General features: G+C 50.4%; 1 protein-coding gene across 1 annotated transcript in view; it reads right to left on the bottom strand.

Annotated features, from left to right (window-relative positions):
* Nucleotides 1-23,467, bottom strand: part of NUP93 (nucleoporin 93) — a 104,432-nt gene that overhangs the window by 26,093 nt on the left and 54,872 nt on the right. Inside the window, exons 4-5 of the mRNA XM_075536800.1 lie at nt 6,556-6,618; nt 986-1,114 (exon numbers count right to left, since the gene is read on the bottom strand). Coding sequence (XP_075392915.1) covers nt 986-1,114; nt 6,556-6,618 — 192 coding nt within the window. The remainder of the gene's footprint in view (nt 1-985; nt 1,115-6,555; nt 6,619-23,467) is intronic.

Here is a 23,467-nt window from a genome sequence, read left to right as displayed (position 1 = left end):
CTCAGAGTTCATGTCTCTATGTGCCTCGTCTTCCCGATCCTGATCAGGGGGAGACGGCCTGTTCTCCGGGAAGCAAGACTGCTCAGGGAGACTCAGCAGCATGCAATATGATTAGAAACGGTCAAACATTATGTGGTAATTTTATAGCATTGTAATTGTTCATTTGGGCACCCAATTCCCCCCCAAAGCAGTAATACGGGCTGGCAACTCTGCGTCGGGTGCTTTATGTGATTAGTCATCTTTGTGAGAAGTCCATTTCACCAACAGGGATGCTGCTGGCCTGCAGGGACAAAGAGCTGGGCAGGTCTCAGGGCAGGAAAAATGCAGAACTGAATTTCACATTCTCGTGGGCGCAGACTTCCTGGAGCCACGAGGGCTGGATGAAGAGAGATACGCCCGCCTTGAGATCATCCTTAAACCTTACACCAAAATAGACTTAACTGAACTAGTGAAAAAAGCCTGCCTATCCGTGAGTGAGCTCACACCAACACCAGCAACTTAAGAGCCTGGGGCGGGGCCTTCGGGACAGTGAGTTCATATCCCGAGGGAGGGAAGGAGGGATGGACGGCTCAGAAAGGAGGGGGAGAGCCTGTGTGAGCGGAGTCACGTCAGCAGTGTGGCTAAACTCCACATGGAAGCTGTTGCGTCATTGTGTGTTTTGCTGTGTGGAACTGCAACAGAAATAAATACAGTCTAAAGAAGGCCAAAGAGAGTGAGAGAAAGAAGAGATCAAGGGCCGCGCCCCGGGGAATCTGAGGAAGCTTCCGCAGGAGAGGCCAAGGCTGCCAGCCGCACCTGTTGGACAAGCTCCGGGCAAATGCAGGCACCTGGACGTGCAGTGCAGGTGTCTCAAGGGCGAGTGAGGAGCAGTGTCAGCAGTCACACAGACAGGTACGTGCAGTTGTCTCCACGGAGCGGCCGGCGCGCTCAAACGGCCCAAAGCGGCCTACGACTAATAGTACCACACCTTTAGGGTTCAACCTACCTCACTCTCTTGAGTAAAGTCAAGGGCATCTTCCCCGGACGCCAGCAGCGTATGGAGAATTCGCTGTTTGACCTGCTCCCACTCGACCAGCATGGACTCTCGGTGGTACTCCTCGGCCATGCCAAAGGTCTGCGGGAGGGAAGCAGAGCACGGTCGAAGTGAACAAAGAGCGCATGCTGCCGGCAGACCCGGCTCGCCGCCCGCCCGCCTCGGTCCATAGAGCAAAACTCACTGCCGTAGTGAGAACTATCTCAATGTACACAGCCCGATCAAACTAAGACCTCTTTTACAGACCTTTGGAAGCAGGCGGCAGAATGCAGTTAAAAGCATGCCATGACGTCAATCACAGCATTTTCCCCATGCAGCCACAGCAATGATACAAAACCCATGGCTACCTAAAGATGTAAGAGCATTACAGACAAAAACCAAAGATGCTCCGGTGGCTTTGTTTGCTTTTAGAGAAACTTGAGTAGCTTCAGGAGACGGAAAAGAGTCTTCTGGCATGGTTTCCGAGTTTCTCCTGACGAGTGGGCATCCGCCCTCTGGGCATCCGCCCTCTGGGCACTGTGGTGACAGGTGACAACCACGGCAGGTAGCTGCCCAGATACTCACTAGGAAACAGGAAGGAACGTAACCAGAGCCCCACCTCTGGGGAGAGAGGTAAAGCAACAAATGGAGCTAGAGCAAGCCATGACCATGCTAGCCTATTTTTATGCTTTACCTGGTGGACCAGCACCCCCCTCCCACCTCCTTCCCAGCATCAGCTTGAAGTCTCTTCTCAAAAAGCCATTTCCTTTAGAGTCGGCCCGGCATCTAATTAGGCAGCGCCAAGGGAGTGGGCAATAGGGAACGAGTGCTTTGCTTGTGGCGATGCAGATGCTTTTATGTGGACAGAATCCACACAGATCAACTGGAGGAACTGGCAGGGAAACACACACACTCCTCCCAAAGTGGGAAGTCTGTGTTTAGATAGAAATTTATGAAAAGGTAAAATAGGTACGCACAAAGACAGTCTGATTGCAAGTTTGATTCTGATCCACCTTAATAACAGACAGCCTGAAGACTCGAGGGAAAATGCTAACTATAAACTTTTAAAACGCTTCCATTATTTTCCTGTAAACATTTTGTATGCGATCTGGACACATTCGTGATTACAACAGAGCAAACAGGCAAGGTATGTAAACTTCGGAGACACAAGCCAACACCTGAAGGAATGCATCACTGGGCCTCAAGGGGGACAAGGCCAAGTGACAGAACACAGCTGACCAAGAAAGGGTTCTAACATTCTACTTCTGGAGCAGAGACTGGCTTCTCAAATGCTCACAGTGGCCACCTACGGGGCCACTATTGCTCTCTCGCCGCCAGGAACAAAGGAAGAATGAAGACAAAATCTCATGGACAAATCGGCTAGACCAGAGAATGGACACTGGTACACACAGGAACTGGACACACAGGGAATCCAGGGCAGATGAATCCTTCAGGGCCAGTGGTGAGAGAGGCAATACCAGGAGGGTGGAGGGAAGGTGGGGCGGAAAGGGGGAACTGATCACAAGGATCTACAAATAACCCCCTCCCTGGAGGACAGACAACAGAAAACTGGGTGAAGGGAGACATTGGACAGTGTAAGATATTAAAAAACTAATAATTTATAAATTATCAAGGGTTCATGAAGGAGGGGAAAAATGAGGAGCTGATCCCAAGGGCTCAAGTAGGAGGCAAATGTTTTGGGAATGATGATGGCAACAAATGTACAAATGTGCTTGACACAGTGGATGGATGTATGGATTGTGATAAGAGTTTTACAAGCCCCCAATACAATGAGCTAAAAAAAATAAACAAATAAAATCTCATGGAAACAATGAGTCTGTCCTGCCTCAGTCTGTCCTGCCCTGGTCCCAGAAGGACTCAGTGATACTCAGCCACTCCGGCTGCCCACTCTGAGCGGGGTTCCAGTAGGGGTTACCCCTGCCGTGGGGGTGAGAGGATAAAAAATTCTTGAAATTGTAAGAGACCTGCTTCCTGGTCAGGAGAGGCCGGTGGAACTTCAGGCTGGAAATAAAGGGACAAATGGTGGCTCAGTTCCCCACCACACAGCGGACAGTCCTATCAGGAGACCAGTGACCCTGGGAGGTGCGTCCACAATCCTCTGAAGAAGCCACCGTGTGTACCAGACACGGCAGCACTGGCCTTGAGGCCACATCCGGAAGGCAGGGCGGGTCTCAAAGAAGGACGTCCAGAGGAAGGAGCAAGTAGGACAGATGAGGCGAACCCTGCGGGGCTGGGACTCAATGACCAGAAACAAAGTGTACCAACTACAGAATAGAAAACTGACTTCATCGGGCAAAGTTGTACCCAACGTACAAAAAAAGTCAGCGAAAACAAGCCTCGGTCTTCCACCTGGCTTTCTTCTTACTGAGGGTGAGAATGGACCTTTCCCTCCAGTTGCCTGGGATGGAAAGCAGCCACAGAAAAATGCTTGCTTCTTGCTCGCAGCACCAGGACAGGAAGGCTACCTACACGCTCGAGTAGACAGACGTGCGTCGTTTAAACAAAGGGGTGGTTTGCAAACAGAGGGGGAGACAAGCTTCTCTGAAAGTGTCCAAATAATAGTGTAGAAGCCAACCAAGATTCCTGTCCAACACTTCCCATTTAGTGATCAAGCCAAGGGCCCCTTCCGGCTTGAGCCTCCCCCAGGGAAGGGGAAGGGAGGCCGGGGCAGCACAGAGCAACAACCCACACACCCCCAAGCCCTCTGTTGTGGTGTCCACTCTACCTGTCGGGGACGCGGGCAGCAAATGACTATCCCAGACAGTTCCCAGGGGTACCGGGGTTGTCTAGGGCAGCAAACTAGCACATCTCTCTCAAACTGCCAATCGTCTGTTCCCGGCTCAGTGCTTTCCCACAGGGATGCTGGGCACAGGGATCGGGGTAGTAGAAGTAAGGTGGGCGGGCGAGGACTGGCACACCACACAGCTCTCGGAACCCGCATCAGCAAGTGGAGCATAGACTAAGCTGTGGCACTGACCCAAGGTCCCACAAAGGTGGTTCCTTAGGTGTGTGTCCTCAGAGTTTTTCTACAGCACAAGTGAGGGCCAGTAAGTAAAGAAGGGAAGAGTGGCCAGTTCTGTAAAGGACAGAGAAACAGCTCTGAAGAGTCAGAGCAGTCATGAATGGGAATTAGTGATCTCCTGTGAATTGGGTCACCCACCTTGGAACCAAGACCCACACCCCTCGCTCCGAAGCACAGGAAGTGTTTTAAAAAGTGGCATGTTTGGGGGCTCCAATCCTCAGCTACAACTGAGCAGTGTGCCAGGCGCAGCTCCACATCCTGCATGAACAGCCTGGTGGTGCCATTCATCACCCATGTAATAAGGAACTTGGAATCAAAATCAATGACTCAACATGAAAATTCCCTTCCCTTGACCAGGCCACCCTTCCAGCTGATCTTAATTACATTAGAGCTAACGGAACATCCAATTTGTGGCTTAATCAAGGATGATCACTCGCCCACCTGCCCCTATTCCACCATTCCTTTCTGTTCGTGCTGAAAGCCCGGATTAGTTGCAAAGAAAACCGTCAACCGAGGGCACTAATTAGAGAGGATCAATGGAGTTCCTCAACTAAGAACCCAGAGCACAGGAGGGCCTGAGGCCAGGTGGGAGCAGGGGCCAGCAGCGGCCAAGAGGAACACCTCCAGGGAGGAGAAAGACAAACCTCGGAAACAGCAAGGCAGCAGAGAAACCATGAGAAAGGAAATCTGAATCTTTAGAGTCATTGCTGTTTCTCTTTGAACCCAGCAAGGCAAGGCAAGCAGGGCTTCTGAGCGCAGGGCAAGTGGGGGGCTCTTCCCTTCTTCACCAAGAGAGCAGGGCAGTGTGCTCAGCCTTCACACCCGGCCACTTCTGAGCTGCGGCTGGCTCTTCGAGACTCCACTGACATCCTGACATTGTTGCTCTGCTCTTTGCTGGGATGCATCATGTGGGAAGAGACAGGCCACCTTGCTGGTTTTCTGGTCTGTGTGCCTGTTTTCTGGGCAAGGCTGCAGGAGGCTGCCAAGTGACTCACACTGAAACAGCCAACAAAGTGCCAGGAAGCCGCTGCTCACCTTTGGCTCAAAATGGCTCTTGGTCAGCAACAGTCCCCGCCTCGAGCCAGGTCAAAGGTCTCCCCTGCAGGCCGACCGGGGCAGTATAACACCCTTGCACAAGCACATGTGCACATCCAGTCTCGGTGTGGCACAAAGTGCAGGGACTGCAGTTCCAGGACAAGATTCCGCAGTGTCGATGGACTAACAAAGGCTCGGCGGCACTTGGCAATCACTGCTCCTTTTCGGCAGGAGAGCCAGCGTGGGGAAGCAAGTAAGTCCCTGCATCCACAATGACAATGATTCAGTTTTTGTTGTTGTTGTTCAAGTCTGAATCAAGTGAAATTTCTGTACTTCTAGGGAAAAGTATGACTGACCCAAATAAAAAGTAATGAAAATTTTAGGACGTTTTGCTGATAATGAAATGGATCGGTCGTTTAAATAATGCCATTGGAACATTTTCTTATAAAAAGAAAGTGCCAAGCCCCACGCCACGCAGTCTCACGCCAGCACTACGAGGCACTGTTGCCTTCTCCGGATCTTTGCCGGAAGCAGACTGAGGAGCAGCCTACCAGTCCACTCCCACTTCATTGTTTTTCTGACTGTACAAATGAAAAATGTGTTTTCACTTGCTACACGAGCAAACGAGAGTGGCCTCGAAAGTCCTGCTACCCTTTACAGAGAGAGCCGCTGTGGGAAGAAGGCTCTAGACCAGGCATCCTCAAACTATGTGACCCACCGAGGACATTTATCCAGCCCGCCGGGTTTTTTGTCCCGTTTATTTTTTTACTTCAAAATAAGATATGTGCAGTGTGCATAGGAATTTGTTCATAGTTTTTTTTTAAACTGTATTCCGGCCCTCCAATGGGTCTGAGGGACAGTGAACTGGCCCCGTTTAAAACATCTGAGGACCCCTGCTCTAGAGCCTGGGGAAGCTGCGTCTCAGGACCAACTCTGCGAGAGCCCGCTAGCCCTTCTCCCCCTAGAGGCATGTCTTTGTGCAGGGGTGCTCTGCAGAGGTTTCAGTCTTTGGACTCTGGTTAGAAACAGAGGAAATGCTGCCTGTGTTATTGCGCACCTGGGGGCTTTAAAAAGTGTTTTCCTGGAATCATATAATCTGACTTTCTGTAATGTCTCTTACACTGCGCGACTTTCTAAAATAAAGTTTGGAGGCATTATTAATATAAAAGTCATTACGGAGTCAAATATTTTGGGGAAAATTGTAAATGATCAAAGGGAGTGTCTCAAACCCCAAAGGCCATTTACACCACGACGACGACACCCAGGGAGATTCTGGCTCTTCTATTTTAAGACTAATTTAATAGTTCACTGTCTAGGCCAGCGTCTCCGATGTATTGCACTCACTGCATACACAGTCACACGGACATGGAAATGTTCCTGCGGACCACCCCCTGTGGCAGAACCCGCCTTCCAGTGGGAGACACTGGGGCGCTCACAACAGGCACCTTTGGGTTCCCTTTCTTACCCGCTTCCGGGACTCTTCGATGGCCGACAGCAGAGCATTGTCCTTCTCATTCTTCAGGAAGCCCTAGGGAAGGGAGGGAAGAGCAGGACAGCTCGGTTACAATGGCCTTTGGAGCAGCTGAAAGTACTCTAAGACAGAATAACCACGAGGACTCCTGCCCCTGCCACCTCCACAGAAACCTCTCGGCGGGAACAGCGAGGGAGAGGCTCCCGGCGGCTTTCGTTCTGTCAGCACTGGACGCAGCGGGTGGCGGTCCCAGAAGCCGTGAACACTGCAAAGTGAAGCGGGTCAAAACCTGCCCATCGAAATCCCTGCACGGCCCATCGTGCGGCTCTGGCTCTCCAGCCCATCACAGTCCCTCTGCCTGCTCATGAGTCCTTTAATTTCTCCCTAACAGCGGGAGAGTCAGCACCGCCACCCTGGGTGCCTGGGTGTTTTACACTTGTTTGGCAAAGGCCAGAAAACCCTAAAACATTTTTTTTAAGTACACTTCTTGGACGGCTCGGTCAATGTGCCCTGCCTGGTTCCGGTCTGATGACATCCACCGCTGGCTTGTTAGAGGAGCCGGACCCCAGGAAGTGTTTGCTAGGCCTAAGTTAGATGCCTGCAACATGCAAGTCCACATCACCCAACAGCCACGAGCACAGGCTCTGGCACATGACAGACGTAGTTTCAAACCCAGGAGCCTCCATTTCCACACGACACCACGGCAGCCCAGTCATCAGACTGTCCTCACTCAGTTTACTCATGTGTAGAGTGAATAGTAAAGGCACCATGGAGTCAAATTCTTGGCCCAAGACACAGTAATTGTACGGCTTTTAACAGAACCAAGTCTATTCATGTCTATTAGTGACATTAAGACAAGAACTGGGGTGCCTTCACTGCTGATGTCTGTTGCCTTTAATAGCTTCACGTGCTCTTGAGATGGAGAAGACACTGTCCTGGCAATGTCCTGACACAAAACCACAGCTGAAGACAGACGGCCAAGGGAGGTCAACACCCAGCCCTTTTCCCAGGCTGGAGCGTGGGAGCCAAGGAGGACAAGGAAGTTGATTCATGAACTAAGTAGAGACCAAAGTCTTCATGGTAATAGAGAAAAATTCAAGTCACTCTGCCCATCAGATCCACCGACATGCTATAACATATGATACATGGTGGGTCACACAAATCTACATGAGTACCCCCACGACCCCGGTTAATGCCCCCTCCCTAAATATTATTTGATTGTGTTTATGTTTTGAAACTTATTGACACGGTAACTTAACTAGCATTTGGTCACAATTTAACAACTGCAATGTTTTTAATATATTTCATTCAAACAGTCCTAAACACGAGGCTTATGGCTTTAAAAGCCGGAGCCCTGGTGGCACCGCGGGCAAGGCGCTGTCAATGGTTCAAACCTCCCCCCCACCCCCAGTGGTTCCACAAAAGATGAGGCTGTCTCTCCTATAAAAACCTAGTCTCAGAAAACCTCCAGAGAGTTGCTATGAGTCAGAATCAACTCGATGGCAGGGGGTTTGGGTTTGTCAGTTCTCAAAAAATAGGGGAGGAAAAACACAGAGGAGGGGGCAGAATAAGACTAGAAGGTGAACTCAAATAAAATATTGCAATTGAGGAAAATAAGGAGAAATGGTCAGACACATCTGTTTGAAAGCAACCTTGCATTTTGTAAAAAAAAAATGTTATCCCCAATTTTCTAAGGGATGAAATTTCAGGTAAAGAAGAAAAACGTATTGCTTTGGGGTAGTTTACTTTCTTTTTAAAACAGTCATCACAAACGTACAGCCCAAAAATCTCAGAGTCAAAGGAAGCGCTTGAACTGAGCATCAAATCCTGGCATCGCTCGTATGAACAAAGGTGTTAACCATTAGGCATCTCAACACCCGGGCTGCAGCACAATAAATACCAGCCCACAAAATGCAGAGATTTTGAAATGTTCACCATTTTTGATTTCTAAAATGATATGCTAAAGTAAGTTATACAAATTTTATTTTTCAGAAAGCAGTACATCAAAGGCCTCTAAAAAGAATCACAACCGTGTAAGCGTTTGTACCATGGGAAGAGCAGTGCTGGGATGTGTGCGCCATCTAGTGGCGGTCCTTTCCCTCACACAGGCCTGTCTCCTGAGGGGGTCAGGCGCTTCACCTACCTATGGCTAATGGTCTGGCACTACACCACCAGGGATATCAAAAAGCAGACAGACCACTGGGATTGGAGGACGAAAGAGTAGCCAGACCTGGGCTTCCGACACACTTCCTCCCTTCCCTTTGCCGCAGCTGTGCTTCTTCGCGATTCCTTTTGAGGCACCACAGGCCTGGAAATAAACTGTACAGCTTCTCAGAAAAGTTTCCCTAGAGCGGGAGCTGGGGCTGGAAGGTGCATCAGGAGGCGGAAGAAGTCCCGCTGCATCAAGCACACTCAAAGCTTGGTAGCTGCAAAAAGAACCAGCCCAAGGACGGCCAGAAGGCTCCTTGGAGGCAAGGTTGGCGAGACTCCCTCTCACATGCTTTGGCATGTGGTCAGGAGAGACCAGTCCCTGGAGAAGGACACCATGCTTGCGAAAAACAGTGGGGCATTGAGGAAGAGGAGGGCAAGAGGAAGTGACACAGTGCACGCCAATGACTGTGGGAACAATGACTGTGAGGGCAGTGCGGGGCTGGGCGGCGTCTCTCTCTGTTGTACACAGTCTCTATTAGTGGGAACTGACTCCACGGCACCTAACCACCCCCCTCTCTGGGCGCGGCTCCCTGCCACTCTGAAGGTTCCAAAGCTCACTGCGGCTCAGCGATGTCAGCCATCTTGCTGTGACTCTCCGAGCCCCCCTCAGGACATCTCTCGGCTCGCCCACCAGCACTGGCTAATTGCTCCCAGCCCCCCACTCTGGCCCTCCTCCTGCTGCTGCGGCTGGCCCACTCGGTAAAGACTACCCCACAGATATCACATCGGCAGGCTTCTTGGGCCAGACTTCTCCATCTGCGCCCCACCTCCTCACTGCCAGAGGCCTGCAAACAGGCCTCTCCTGACGCTGCGATGTATTTTTGATTTCAAGCTTTCTCTAACACAGTCAGTGTGCAATTAAGTGCCATTTTAAAAGGCATCATTGCTGATCTTTTCACAATATGAACAGAAAACGATCATGCTGCTGTGCAGGCACCCCACCCCCGACTCCACCTCACTTTACTGGCATTGCAGCCAACTAGCTAACTTGATCAAGGGTTCCCACGCAGGAGACAGAACCAGGATTCAGCTCCAGCTCTGAGTCTTGAGGGGCGTTACCACGTCTCCGAACAGAACTTCTCCTGTGCAAGAGAGGAGCGTGCCCACGGTCGGGTCTGGGGACTAAGGAATGCCTGTTTTTGCTAATGGGGCACATTCCCTTGGCGCAGGTGCTTTCCAAAGAAGACGGCTCCAAGGGAGAGGGGCTCTGGGAGGGAATGCCAGGTCTACTGAAGACGACCGGAAAACAGCTGGATAGTGATGCTCCCCACGACAGACAAGAGATTTGTGGGATAGCTACATAAGCAGTTTGCATGGAAGAGCATATTTTCCCAAGCCTTTAAATGAATAATATATAATGAGAGGCTAATGGTCCCCACAAAGCAACTGCCATGTCTGACACAGCCCTCAGTCTCTCCCCTAAGCGGGCTGACTGGTAGGTAGCCCAGCCAACATTTACACAGAGGTCCCACAACAGGCTAGTCTACAGAGGGTATCTGACACAACCCAAAAATATACCTCCTAAATCTTTTCTGTCATCTTTCATTTGATATGTGCAATATACACAAATTTAAAGGAAAGCTGCAAACCAACATCCCAAATTAAAACTGTGTGTGTGCACACGCGCACTTACACACCCATGAATGGCCTGGGGAGTAGTCTGAGCCGGTGAAGAAACCCTGTCCAGGGCACAAGCAACAGCCGAGGGAGGCCATGAGAGGGAAAGGAGACAAAGTCGCTCAAAACACAAGCACACAGAAGCAGAAGCCACTCCGCCTTCGACTTTAGGGTGCATCAAATGGAAAGGATATACTCCTTAGCTCAGGATGAGAACTCTTCATCTGACTGCTTACACCTCTGCTCTGCAGGTTAAAGAAACCAAGCAGATGTTTAACTGAGAATAATCCATCTGGAGGCAGCTCCAAGAGCAAATGGGTGTTCCCGAGCAGTGTGGGCAGTCATTAGCGCGTCGCTTAACCTCAGGGAGATGCAGTTCTCCACAGACATCCGTGCAGCTGTGTGCTCTCCAACTCCAGTCTTTACCCCTAGTCGCTTCTAAGCCCTCTTCCTAATTTCTCTGTTAGAACGGACTGTGTTTTTAATTTAAACTTTTCATTTGGGTAGACGCTAACAGAGCAAATTGATTTCCCATTCCATAGCTCGTGCACACTTTGTGGAGATCTTCTCTGGGGCAGAGGAGGAAGGGCGGAGTGAGGTGCTGAGCTCTGAGGTGGTCTGCTGGTCTTCAGCAGCTCCCTTCTGGGGAGGTTCCCCTGGAAGCGCCCCTGGGCATAAATCCCAGGCAAGGAGATATGCTGGGGTTTTTTTCTTTTAAGGAGGAATGCTCTTAAAGCCCAAGAGACACACAGGAACATTTTAACTGGGAAATTTCCACAAGTTGGGAACTTCCACATGGTTGTAGAGCATGTTTGACTACTTCCGTGGTTTGGCACTTACTGCCACCCGGTAAAAACCCTCCAAACGTTGGCTTCAGAGGCCCATGAGGGTGCCTACAAGGACCAGCAGCTAACTAGCACACCTAGGCGTTATTCAACTCGGATTCTAAGTCAGTCCCACAGCCTGTTAGAATCCTCTGCTCACAAAATGCATGAAAAAGAAACGTGTCTGTGTCAGTGTACTATGTTTCTGTGCATATATGCGCATATACACATATGTATACACACATGTGCACACACACAGATTAACACACATAGACTCAAACCTACCCCCACAGAAAGCAAAGAGCTAAGCTAGAAGAGCGGACGCCCCACTGTAATTCACCTTCAATGCCGGTTATGCTTTCTCCCTGTGCAGGTATGCAAAGGTCTAGCCCCTGCAGGGCAGCAGGGGGCAGCAGACACTGCATGCGTGGCTGTGGAGTTCCGCCATTTGCCGGCTCGGCAGCTCCATCAGCCTGCAGGCAGCTCAAGAGCCACAGGTGGCAGACCTTGGAGCACTGACTGGGCACCAGGCCATCTGTCACTGGCAGCTGCCCGGTCCCATTTTGACCATGGAGTCTGCCACTGGGCTGGACAAAAGCGGGCACAATTGTAGGATGGGTTGGAGCCCCAGATCCGGTCTATAAATTCTCATCACAGGCTGAAGCCCCACTTTCCATGGAAAAGCCAGAATACAAGGCGCTGGGCAGTGCCGCCTCAGAGTCGTACGGGTAGTGTTGGGACCTGAACCCAGAAGCACCAGCATGCCTGGTCTCGTTGAGCGTGTCAACACAGTCATGGTACAATTTCATGGTGCCTCTGCCTTTTGAAAAAACCAAAAGACTTCTAGGACTTCACTGAAATAAACCCACCTGATTGCTTTTTGTGGCTCCTTCCCCATTATTAAAAATAATAATAAAGTCAGTGCCAGAGGCAGACGACGAGGATCAGAACTAAAGACCCACCACCACAAATGCCCAGCTTGCCCTGGGCAAAGGAGAGAGAGCTGGACTCCCCGGACCCCAGAAGGAAGCGAGAGCGGCGAGGGTCACGCCGCCCTGTGGAGCCGTGAGGCGCATCCCCCTCTCTCAGCAGCACCAGGGGCCCACAACCACCAGCTGCCTCTTCTTTTCTCTACACCAGGGCCTCTAGCTGGGGCTGCTCAGCCCCCGGGCTTCCTGCATGGGGCGTGCACCCTGCTGAGGACACGCAAATCTCCGTGCTGCCGCTGCAGAGCCAGCTCTATCCTTTGCCCGGCCAGGGCATTCTTATTTGCTTCCCCTCTCTCTGGTCGCCGAGGAAGAGAAAAACGTCTGCCCGGCTCAGTTCTTGAAAGGTTCTGGAGGCTCGGGGTGGACTGAAGAAGGCAGCAGTATTAATTAGGGGCGCTATCCAAAGGAATAAAATAATCAATGATGGCCCTTCCAGCACCAGTGGGGAACAAAATGTTTCTCTGCAAATTCTTCCAATAACCCTTAGGGATCGGGTGAGCGATGTGCCTCAGTGAGTCCAGGGCAGCTCACGGAGCAGGTGGCTGGCTGAGACCTCCATGCTTTCAAGCCAGTCGCCGTCCTCAGCAGAGCCCAGTGCAGCAGTGCCTCTGCAGAGATGAGCCACCCTCTCTGCCACTCCCTGGGGTGGGGCTAGGGGACAGGACCAGAAGCCCTGGGAGAGAGGGCAGGCAGCCAATTGCTCAGACCGCTGAGGTGACCCTTGGAGAATGACCAAGGACAGCCAGGTTAGGTAGCTGGTCTCCCTCCACTAGAGCACACAAACTCTCCGACCATCGCACCAGCTAGGGAGGAGCTTAGGGGCACAGGAAGAGGAGGGCTCCAAGCAGCCCTGGTGGCGCAGTGGCTACCCATTGGGCTGCTAACCTAGAGATCGGCAGTTTGAAACCACCAGCCGGTTCCTCGGGAGAAAGACGAGGCTTCTGACTTCTGTAATAAGCACGGCCTCAGTGCTACAGGGGCTCCATGAGTCAGGTCTATGTGAACGGGGCATGAGACTACTCGGCCGTATGCCTGGCTTCAGAGAGCAGTCGGTGACTCTCCCCCCACCCAAAGGCAGGCATGAATTCACCTACTGAATAGCAGTCACCCTATAGCCGCTCTCGGGCAGTGGGAAGATAGGAGGGTGCCCTAAAGGACACTACAAACGTTTACTATGTCTTCAGGGGGCTCCTTCATCTTGGAGATGGTCAGTCCTCATCCAGGGAACTTGGAGTTCTCACACTGCACTGCAGGATAAAACGGGAATACATCCATAATGGCCTTTATGGGGGCCGGCAGACCCGAATCCCCACCCCAGCCCTGCCAAGCCCCAGTCATTATAAAGAAACAGAGCCCGGCTCTGTCGATCGAGCATTGCTTTCTCTCCCTTTGGAATCGGGAACCACAGGCAAGAAGTGGGACTGTGAGCAACAGCAAGCAGGGGTGTCTCCAAACCAGCTCCAGCCGGGCTGGCTTCTCGGGGCGCCCTGGAGGCTATGCTGACTGTACTGGGGCCATGCTGGGGCCCGGGCCAACACCCCTCCCACTCCACAGCAGGGCTTCTGCTGATGGGCCCGGAACCACAGTCACCGTGGCTGGCCCGGTGCTTTGCAGATTGCTGCTTCTCTGAAACAAAGCGGACAACTTTCCTGGGGGGCGTCTCCCCGCTGTTGAGGCACGTCTGCACTACCAGTCTCTCCTCAGCCCTAAGCAAGTTTGGAAGCATTCTGACTGCCCTACCAGAGAGGGGCGTGCTGCCCAGTGGCCCACTCAACACTGTCACCTCAGGCACTGAGACTGGGGTGCAGAGGCAGGCAGCCTGCAGGCCAGAGGGTGCCCAGGCTGCCTGATCTGACTGACTGGAAGGCACTCGGAGGGGGGGGGGGGTTTGAGGGTGGCCCTGCACTGAGACCCCACATATCTACAACGGAAGGAGTAACCTGCTGAGGCCTCACCCCAAAGAGATGCTGCCCTGTCCAATCCAGGAGATGAGCGTTCCTCCCTCCACACTGGCTGCCACGTCGTCGGCTGGGCAGACAGATCTTATTTTCAAAGGGCCATTGATCATCAGCAACCTTAGGAACACATGTCACCGACAGCCCAGGCCCAGCCGACTCCCCACCCTCCTCAGGAGGTCAGGGCTGGCACCACTGACAGGAGCCGCCTATCCGTGAGTCAGGTCACCAAGGCAAAGCTGACAGCTCCGTTCATGGGATCCACCCTAAAACAGGAAGCCATCGAGCGGGTTCCAATTGATGGAGACTCTCTGGGACACGCAAGACGGCTAGGGCTCTCAAGAGTGTAACTTGTTAAGGAGATGACTGTCCATTTTTCTCCCTTCAAGTGGCAGCTTGTGGTGGGCAACCCACTTAAACCACTGCACCCCACGGCTCTGACGTTGCCCGCAAGCCACAGAAAGACAGCAGTGGAGCTGGAGGCCGACAGAAGTGGGGCAGACACACAGTAGCAGTCGGGTGACCTGGATGTAGGGCACATTCAGCGTCCTGCCAGATGCACGATCTCTCCTCTCATCCCATCTCCCTGCCACCGAGTGCACGCAGACTCAGGCGGCCCTGCGGGAGTCCGAGACTGGGACTGCTTAGAGAGCCCAGGGGTGACCCCAGAGGTAGTTAATGCAGCACACCTTGCTCACTTAGGGCACGGAGCCACCTGCAGCTCTAGAAATTCCACCTCTGTGAGACTAGGTAAGGAATTAGCAATGCCATCACCGTTAAGACTGTCGACCACTATCCCCGCCCGAGGCACAAAGGAAAGACAAGCAAGGAGCTCTGTATTTGAAGGCAGCGCCCGACACAGGAGACCAGAACCGACCGACACGCTCGCATCGGGGAGCTAGCTGCACCCTGCCTTTGAGGACAGCCAGCCTCTCCTCTGGTTTCCGCAAATCCATGTCATGTCGGGAGAAGCTGGTTCCTGCATTTCGAAAAGAAGACAACACAAAGCCAGGCGTCTCAGAGGCGTTGATACAAATGGTCTGGGTGGAATTTCACTGTCCATACTTGCCAGCAGTGTCTTCAAAGCAGGACCTGGACGCTCCTAGATGTCAGTGTTCACTTCAGGAAAATCTCGGAGAAGAGACGTTGATGTAAACTGGCAAGACAGTGCTACTCAGGAGTCTCCCAACTCGACCGAGGGAGAAGACTTGCGGGGTCCATCTCCTACCAGCGCTGCTGGTGACGCCATTTTCCTCCTTCTGCTCTGCCATCTTAGTGGCACGGAACATTTCCCAGCGAGCGGGCTGCTGGACGTGCTAGCGTTAGCTACAGTGTGGCACTGTCAGCCTTCTGAGGTCTGATGGGAATACATTCTTTAGCAAAAAGAACTAGTCCCCGAGGCTCTAAACCACCAGGCAAGGCTAACATTTTATTTTGGGGGGGGGGGGAAACAGATGGAGTGGGGAGTGGAACTTCCAGACCAAAGAGATTCCGGAATCTTTTAAAGGGACCAGGAACAACAGCCTCTTCCCAGCAGCCAAACTTTAGTAGACCACGGTGGAGAGAATGAAAATGGGGAGTAACTGGGTCTGTGCCACGCCCCCCCCAGAGTACCTCACAGCTAGCTGGTATGTGGCTCTCTACAATGCCAGGAGGACAGAGGACCAGCATCCTGAACCCCATTTTCCTTCAAAAAGGCTTTGTGACCCCTTTGTGTCACCCAGCCCGTCACTGCATGCAGACACATCTGCAGTTAGAACTGAGTCCCACTACGCTGCCCACAACTGTGTTACTTCAACAAGGCGCGAGCTTAGTAAAATCTCTGCATTCTATCAGCACCTAACTGCGTTCACACAGGACGGCTTTCCCGGATCACACATGATCGCGCATTTAGGCTGCAGACCAGTGCGGGTACTGTGACACCTCTGTGGGCTTCTGACCAGGCTGCGGGCAACTGCGCCTGTCTGGTGTGAGGAAGGCGTGACGGCGATCACCTCGCGCTTCCCGAGTCTCTGACAGCTATTTGTGAGAGGAAAAAGCATTCCGGGGCTACGCTAAGCAGCAATTACCGCAACAAACTGGAAAATCTTTACAGATCGGTTATCAAGGTAAAAGGATTCTCAGAAACCCAGTTCTGTGGGTGATTCAGCTCCTGAAAGAGCTACTACTAAGGCATCGTGGAGTAAATTCCTCGTGGTATCATTACTGTAAAATAGACTTACTAGAATTCTTCAGGGTTAAGTGCCTTTAAAAAGATAAACACACACAAAAAAGTTTGGCTCCATTTGTTTCCTCTTAGGAACAGCATGAGGGAACAAAGGAATCAGCCGAGTCAAATCCAATTAATCGTAAGAAGCAAGATGCACATACTGGTCTTAGTAGCACAGAAGGTTACAATCACAAACAAGAGTTTCACACAGTCATAGCTTTGAAGTCACAACTGTTAACGAAGCAGAAGACACTAAAAATGATCCCCTGAGTGACAGTGGAAGCCTCAAGCTACTGATCTTCCAGGATAAAATCTTGGATCTAGGGGGAAAATCTAGGATAAAAACATTTTTTCTTATGTGTTTTAATCAGTTATTATAGCTCATTAAAACGGGAGGCTTTCTCTTCAAACATACAAACAAAACAACAAGCCAGCCATTCCCTGCAGACATAGAAAGCATGCTGTTTGGGAAAGGCCGTGGAAAGAAGCTGAACTCTGTTAGAGGCAGCACATCTCAATTTCTTTAGCACTCAAGGGACATTTCTTTCCTTGACTAGTGGTAAATTCATACTCATCATTAGCTTACATTACTAATGAATAATTAATTAAAAGCACAAGCTAAAATTATTTGTTAAAACCTGTACTGCAACTCTACAGAACATGTCTAGTTTCTGCCACACATGTGAAAATGTGCGCCTGAGCCCCGGTCCCATCTCTAGTTATTTGCAGCATTCAGCATTCATGTCAAGTCTATTCTTCTCATTCAACCAAAGACGTATTTCCAACCTCTCCCCGCTAGGTGAGCATGAGAAATACTTACTGGAGACAAAAGGATTCCATTTTCTCTCTGGGAATGTTCTCCACCCTTCTCAGCAAACTCTCTCGAGTGCTGTGCAATGTCATTTTCTTAGTTTCACAGTGGCAAAGACCTCGTGCCAGGGAGTAATGTAAATGAAACGGCCCTGCAGCTGCCTCGGGAACCTAGCTCACCTCCACCATGATGCAGCTAATTGTTAAAAATGGTGGCCGAGACATTTCCATACATTAAATTAGGGCGCGCTGATGAACGCGCTGGCACCCACCCACTTCAGACAAAGGGAAACAGTGTACCAAGGCATGGAGGGATAATTGAGTCACTTCCCATCCAGGCTCAGTGTTCGAGGTTTCCTCCATCTTTACCAAATGCAAATCACAGCTTATTGTCTCAGCCCAGAAATCAATTCTTTGCAATGCCGCACAGGGTCAGAGTTTTAAAGGAATCTTCGTTGTGGGTAAATCCATTCCTCTGCCCTCCCTGCCAGCCGGGCTGACTGCTCCCCAACCTTCCTATTGTTAGGAGTGGAGCAAGCCCACACCTCAGCAAAGAGCTCCATCTCTCAACCAGGTGAGCAAGTTCCAAGTCCACGCTTGAGGGAGAGCGCAGAGCCCACAGGTCCCACCAAACAACTGCATTCCTTGGGATAAAAAGCTCTAAGGGCCATCGCCATGTCCGGGGTTATTTTTAAGGGACAACAAGCAAGCTGCTTTTTAACTAAGAATTAAAATGATTTCACCTTTGATATGCATGGATTATGATAAGAGTTGTATGAGCCCCTAATAAAATGTTTAAAAAAATTATTTCACCTTTGGTAGCAAGGCACTGGAAGTGTGACCAACCACATTTACCATAGTGTCGCCCTGCAGACCACGGTGATGTGACTTAGGAAGTTTTCAGTCCAGTGACACAAATCACAGGCTCTAACCTGGACATTTGAAAGGCACTTGGAGAATTCCTATCACCTTCTCTTAAGGCTGAATTTAAGACAGGAAAAGTATTGTCATTTACATTGTCAATATTTGGTAACACAAGAATCCATATCTGTAGTGCTAGTACTTAATTCTTCTCATGTAATGTCTCGTATGAAAACATTTCCTGTGAGATAATTACAAATAGCTCTAAAAGTAGTTTTTTCCCTAATCATCAAAAAAACCACCGAATCCCTGGGTAAGGCATCCTACACACACACACACACACACACACACACACTCCAAAAGAAGGATCTAATTTCAGAAAAGAAAAGAAACAGGATTTTAATATTTCACCTCACATAAGAATTCTGCACTTCACAGGCATCTTTAAATTGAAAACAATCTAAGACGGTCTATACTACCTATTAAAGACAAAGTTTGTAAAAAGCTTTAAATATTTCAGCAAATACCACTTTACTCCCTCCCCAGCTTTGTAAAAATAAACAATTATTAGACTGGCAAGGCATACATGCAAACCATTCTCACGAGAAGAGAGTACTTTTGCTATCAAACGAGTTAGCGGCTTTCAAACTGACCTTAAAATTCTCAAGCAGACCATGACCTTGCCTTTCAGAGCTTCTGCAACAGCATGCTGTCACGCTATTTGGCAACGGGGACACTTATCTTAATTTCTTGACAAAACGGAGACGATCCTACCTGCAGCTCTCCAGCGCCAGGAGTTAGACACTTGGATGCTGCTGCCGGCCACTGCAGCTCCCCCACACCTTCCGGGGGGATGAGCTCTGCCGGGCGCAGTGCTCAAGTCTGTCCCACCCCAGACTGCCTGGACTGAGAGACAGTCACAGGAGCAGGAAAAGAAAAGAGAAAACAAAACCCCGGCCCCCCTGCAAGTGCTGATCTGACGGAAGCACTGACGAGTCCAATTAGACAATGAGACTGCAGGGCCCTTCAGTGGGGTGCACTGCAGACCACCCCCGGCGCAGGGTGCCTTTATCAAAGCGGCGTGCACCAATTCGGAGAAGTCAGCCATCAGTTTGAAAGCACAAAAGTGAGGGGAGTCACAATTTATAGGTTACAGAAGGGTATTTTATTGTTAACGGGCTGTACCAAGTTAAGACTTAAGAGGGGGAGAGAAAGCCTTCAGGAGGCAAGGAATGCTTGGATGCTCACCTGCCCCTCCCGAACCTAAGCCACCGCAATTACCCTGACGTGAATCTGTGGTGACTTCCGACATCTTGCATGGTTAATCATCGCTCCGGCTGTCGTGTTGGGTTAATGTGGAGAATGCACTGGCTGCATTGTGATGCAGTGCTGCGGCCAGACTGTGGCACAGTTGTGAGGCGGGCCCCTTAACTGAACAGCAGGAATTTGCACATGCCACGATGCTACAATAAATGGGAGTTCAAAGATTTCTGCAGCAGCAGCAGCAGCAGCTTCTGCCATTCCAGTCCTAGAGGAGGTGTGGCGCCCACACCCACACGCACCTCCGACCACCGTGCCCTTGTCAAGGCCAGCGTCCTTCCACCAGGACCGCAAAACCATGGTCTCCAGCCTTGGAGATCTCTATACTGTTTAAATAATTCGGATTAATTACGGCTTTGAAGAGAACAGAGGCTATCTGCATTTTAGGAATGTAAGCCAATGAAGCTGTCAGTGACACAGGAAAATGCAGCCCCATTATTAGCATATGCTCAGTTCGACTGTCACTTCCTCAGTCAACATTTAGGGAGAATATATGATGTGTAAGTGATGAATATGCTCCTTCTGCCTCAAGGGTTTTTAAGAGTGCTTCTCAGAGGGATGTTTTTGTTCTCCCCTCCTCAATGTGTTAACGTTACAACACTGGCATGCGTCTTTCATGTGTCGGCGAGGGGACTCCAATGCAGTGGCAGGAATGCCCAGCTAAAGCAACGGCGGGCCGTGAAGCAGGCACCAGATGACTAAAGCCAGCCAGGTTGCCGGTGCTGGGGCCATCACCATGGGACCAAGGAAAAACCAGGACACCATCTCACCTTCAGACACAGAGTCCAGAAACCCCACGGCTGCAATCTGTTGGCTGCAAAACCCACACCTACTCGGAGGGACGGGGACGACAGGCACATGGTACCTGCCGGTTTCATAACGCATTTCAGAGAAAGATTGACTTTGCTATTTGGCATCCGAATGCGGCTACTTCAAGAGTTCTGATTTCTTTACCACCATCTTTCCCTCTTCTACTTCAAGGAGCAGAACCATGCTATGGACCTTCGGGGCTTTAAAAGAAAAGAAACAATCCCACCAATATGATAACCTTACAGCGTCTAGATCAGAACTTCTTTTTTAATGCCAAACGAAGCTATGCTGCAAAAGCTTGTGGTTCGATTCAAAGAAAGATCGAAGGAAAAACTAAGCAAACAAAAATAATGACCACAGGAAACACTGATGCCTGAACCGTGAATAATGATGAGTGAACTTGCTGCTAACATAAAAATCAATTCATTATTGCCTTTGTTTTATTCACCGTGGCAGCGCCAAGTGCGTGATCTGGAGGTGCACATGCTAACACACTCTGTACAGCCCAGGGGCGTTCGAGCTGCTTCTCTTACCCAACCTCCAGTGCTCCACAGTGCCCCAGCATCAAGTACCACGGACAGCGCCCGAGCCACAAGGGAGACGGGCATGTTTGTGCAAGTCTCTCTCTCTCTCTCTCTCTCTCTCTCTCTCTCTCTCTCTCTCTCTCTCTCTGTGTGTGTGTGTGTGTGTGTGTGTGTGTGTGTGTGTGTGAGCGTGCGCGTGTGTTAGGGATAGCTTTGAAATTAACCAGGCTCCGCTTATGCTCCAATTACTGAACAAAGGCAATCCTCGGGGACCTTTCTCTGACTCTTGTTTCTTTCTTTCTGATCAAATAAATACTGTCTTGGATCCCAGTGAATGCAGCAGTAGGGAGCTCTGCCTGGGAATGGAAGGGGCAAGGGAAAAAGACTCCAAAGACTCCAAACGTGGTTAAAGTCAAACCATCTCATTGATGCTTACGGCCTTTTCCTGAGGGAGAAATCACTGTTCACTACAGGGAAGCAAGAAACCCCCCTTTTAATTACTTAAAAGACAAAGAAACCCCACACTGAGTCACTATAAACAGTTTCTCTCGCTGGGACTGAAAAAAATAAATAAGAGAATCTCTTCTTTATGCCAAGAATTAAACCTAAACCAGCTCAGCTCTCCCTCTCCCGCAGTCTACGACCATCCCAAGGAAGACAGAGGAGAGAATGGCCTGGAGTTGCAGGCTGTCCTGGAAGCAAAAGGACCTCAGAGCAGGGCAGAGATGCCTAGGAGTGCAGAGGCCCCAGTGTGTGGAGCACACAAACACAGGAAGCCACGCTAGCGGAGGCGTTTCTCTTGCTTTGCCACTAACTGGGCATAAAGAGCTTCAGGCCTAAATGTCTCTCTAGTCTACTGGTTAGTTTTGTGTGGTGGCTTAAAAAAAAATCCCACACACAGCACAAGGGGCCCTAGTGGCACAATGATTGAGCAATGGGCTAATTGAAAGGTTGACACTAGTTGGAAGCCATCCAGCAGCTCCAAAACAAAGACTTGCCCACCTGCCCCACGGAGGGAGCCGACAGCCTAGAAAAGCCAAGCGGGGTTGCTGCGTGGTAATCACCAAGCGGAAAGCACCAGACACTAAGTCCAGAGAAAGGAGCAGAAAATGCGTGGACTTGGCACTCACTCGCCTGAAGAGAGAAGAGTGGGGTCACTTACACAAATGCAGGGAGGACGGCTGTCCTGTTTACCAAAGGGCATCTACCCACTTCCGGGAAGTCTGAGCACCACATGGGTCTGAATGATTAAAACAAGCAAACTAAGCCCGGGGCCAGCAAGTTCATTTTGGTTCATAGTGGCTGCTAATGTGTACACTAGTACACATTCCGTATGAAAAATGTCCAGACATGAATCTCACTGCAACAATGGCCACCGTCATTAAGCTTGCGGTGTATCTGAAAGATCTCCAAATTCCAGTAAGGGTTTGAGATTTCAAATAGCATTCCACCCAAAATTCCAACAGAGTCCCCTAGAAGTCACTGAAATGAAAATATTTCATAGAAACGCTTCATGTTTATGCAACATCTATTTCCATCTCCCTACAGATTCTTCCACCTGAAGAACTTCTCAGGACAAGTATAAGACCAAGAGAAAAGGAAGTATTTTTCCTTAAACAATAAAAACACTTCCCTTCAAAGAATCTCTATCATTTTTTCCCTCATGTAGTTAATTGGTTTGAAAGATTTCTGAACAAGACAAAAAAGGGCGGGGTCAAATGTACCTGCCGGGAGCTATTTTCTGAGCACTGTTTCTTACGCTGTCTCTAAATGCTTCAGAAGAGGCATTTCCAGGGGATTCTGCCAAGGCATCAAAACGGAAATCAAAGTCCAACTCTCAGTCCAGTGAATCTTCTCAATTACTAAGAGAAATCTTCTTCTCTATTCCAAACCTGATCTTTCCTAAGTCCCTTGGGCATCAAGTGCAGCAAGTTTGATCCTAAAGGTTGTTTCCTCGCAGGGTCTTGGACCCTCCAGCACCTTGATCTTGGACCTCTTGAAGCTGGATAGTTACCACAGCCTCTCAATTACCTGACAGGATCTTTCCAACTGCCCAAACCAAATGCCATAGCACTGCCGAACCTCCCCTCTTTCCTTCTGACCTTCATTTGCTACAGAAACTTGCTAGCCCCTGCCAGCTCCACACTGCTCCACAATCAGTCCTTGGGCATATCAGCCTCCCTACTGACTGACTGACCAGGTTGTCTCACTCGGCCCTCTCTCGCACCGACTGCACGTGAACCCGTCATCTTTCTAGGCCTGCTCATGTCCCATCCATCCCCAGGAGTCTTCCCTGGACACCCTACAATTCACTCCTCAGTGTATCTTTCCTCTCCTCTGACCTCCCAGTGTTCCCTGAGGCCTGCCCATCCCTGGGCCCTGTCTTGGGGGACAGCTGAATGCTGCTGCAGGATCCACACTGATTCTAATCATCTGCAGTGCCCACAACTGAACCATCCTTAATGGGCACTCAGCAAAACGGCTTCATTGATCTTTGATGGTGCTCGTCAAGCCCCACCTAGGTAAACGCTGGCAACTACTTAAGGAAAGCTATTGTTTTTGCGTGTTGTCTGCAATTTCAAATCTCATCAGCTCCCTGGGAAGATTCCAGCCTTGGGTCAAGTCGTAAGATAGAGGCTTAGGTGGTTCTTGGCCAGCCAACACACACAGGCACCAAATGCTTCTTTATGACTAAGCTTCATTCCCGCTGCCTTCAATTCCCCGGGTCTGCTTCCTTCTCTATTATGTCCAAGGCCACGGGGTGTGGCAGAGAGAC

This window comes from Tenrec ecaudatus, chromosome 18, assembly GCF_050624435.1.
Source record: "Tenrec ecaudatus isolate mTenEca1 chromosome 18, mTenEca1.hap1, whole genome shotgun sequence".
NCBI lineage: Eukaryota > Metazoa > Chordata > Mammalia > Afrosoricida > Tenrecidae > Tenrec > Tenrec ecaudatus.
The sequence above is the reverse complement of the archived record's forward strand: the minus strand, read 5'-3'. Positions and strand labels throughout refer to the sequence as shown.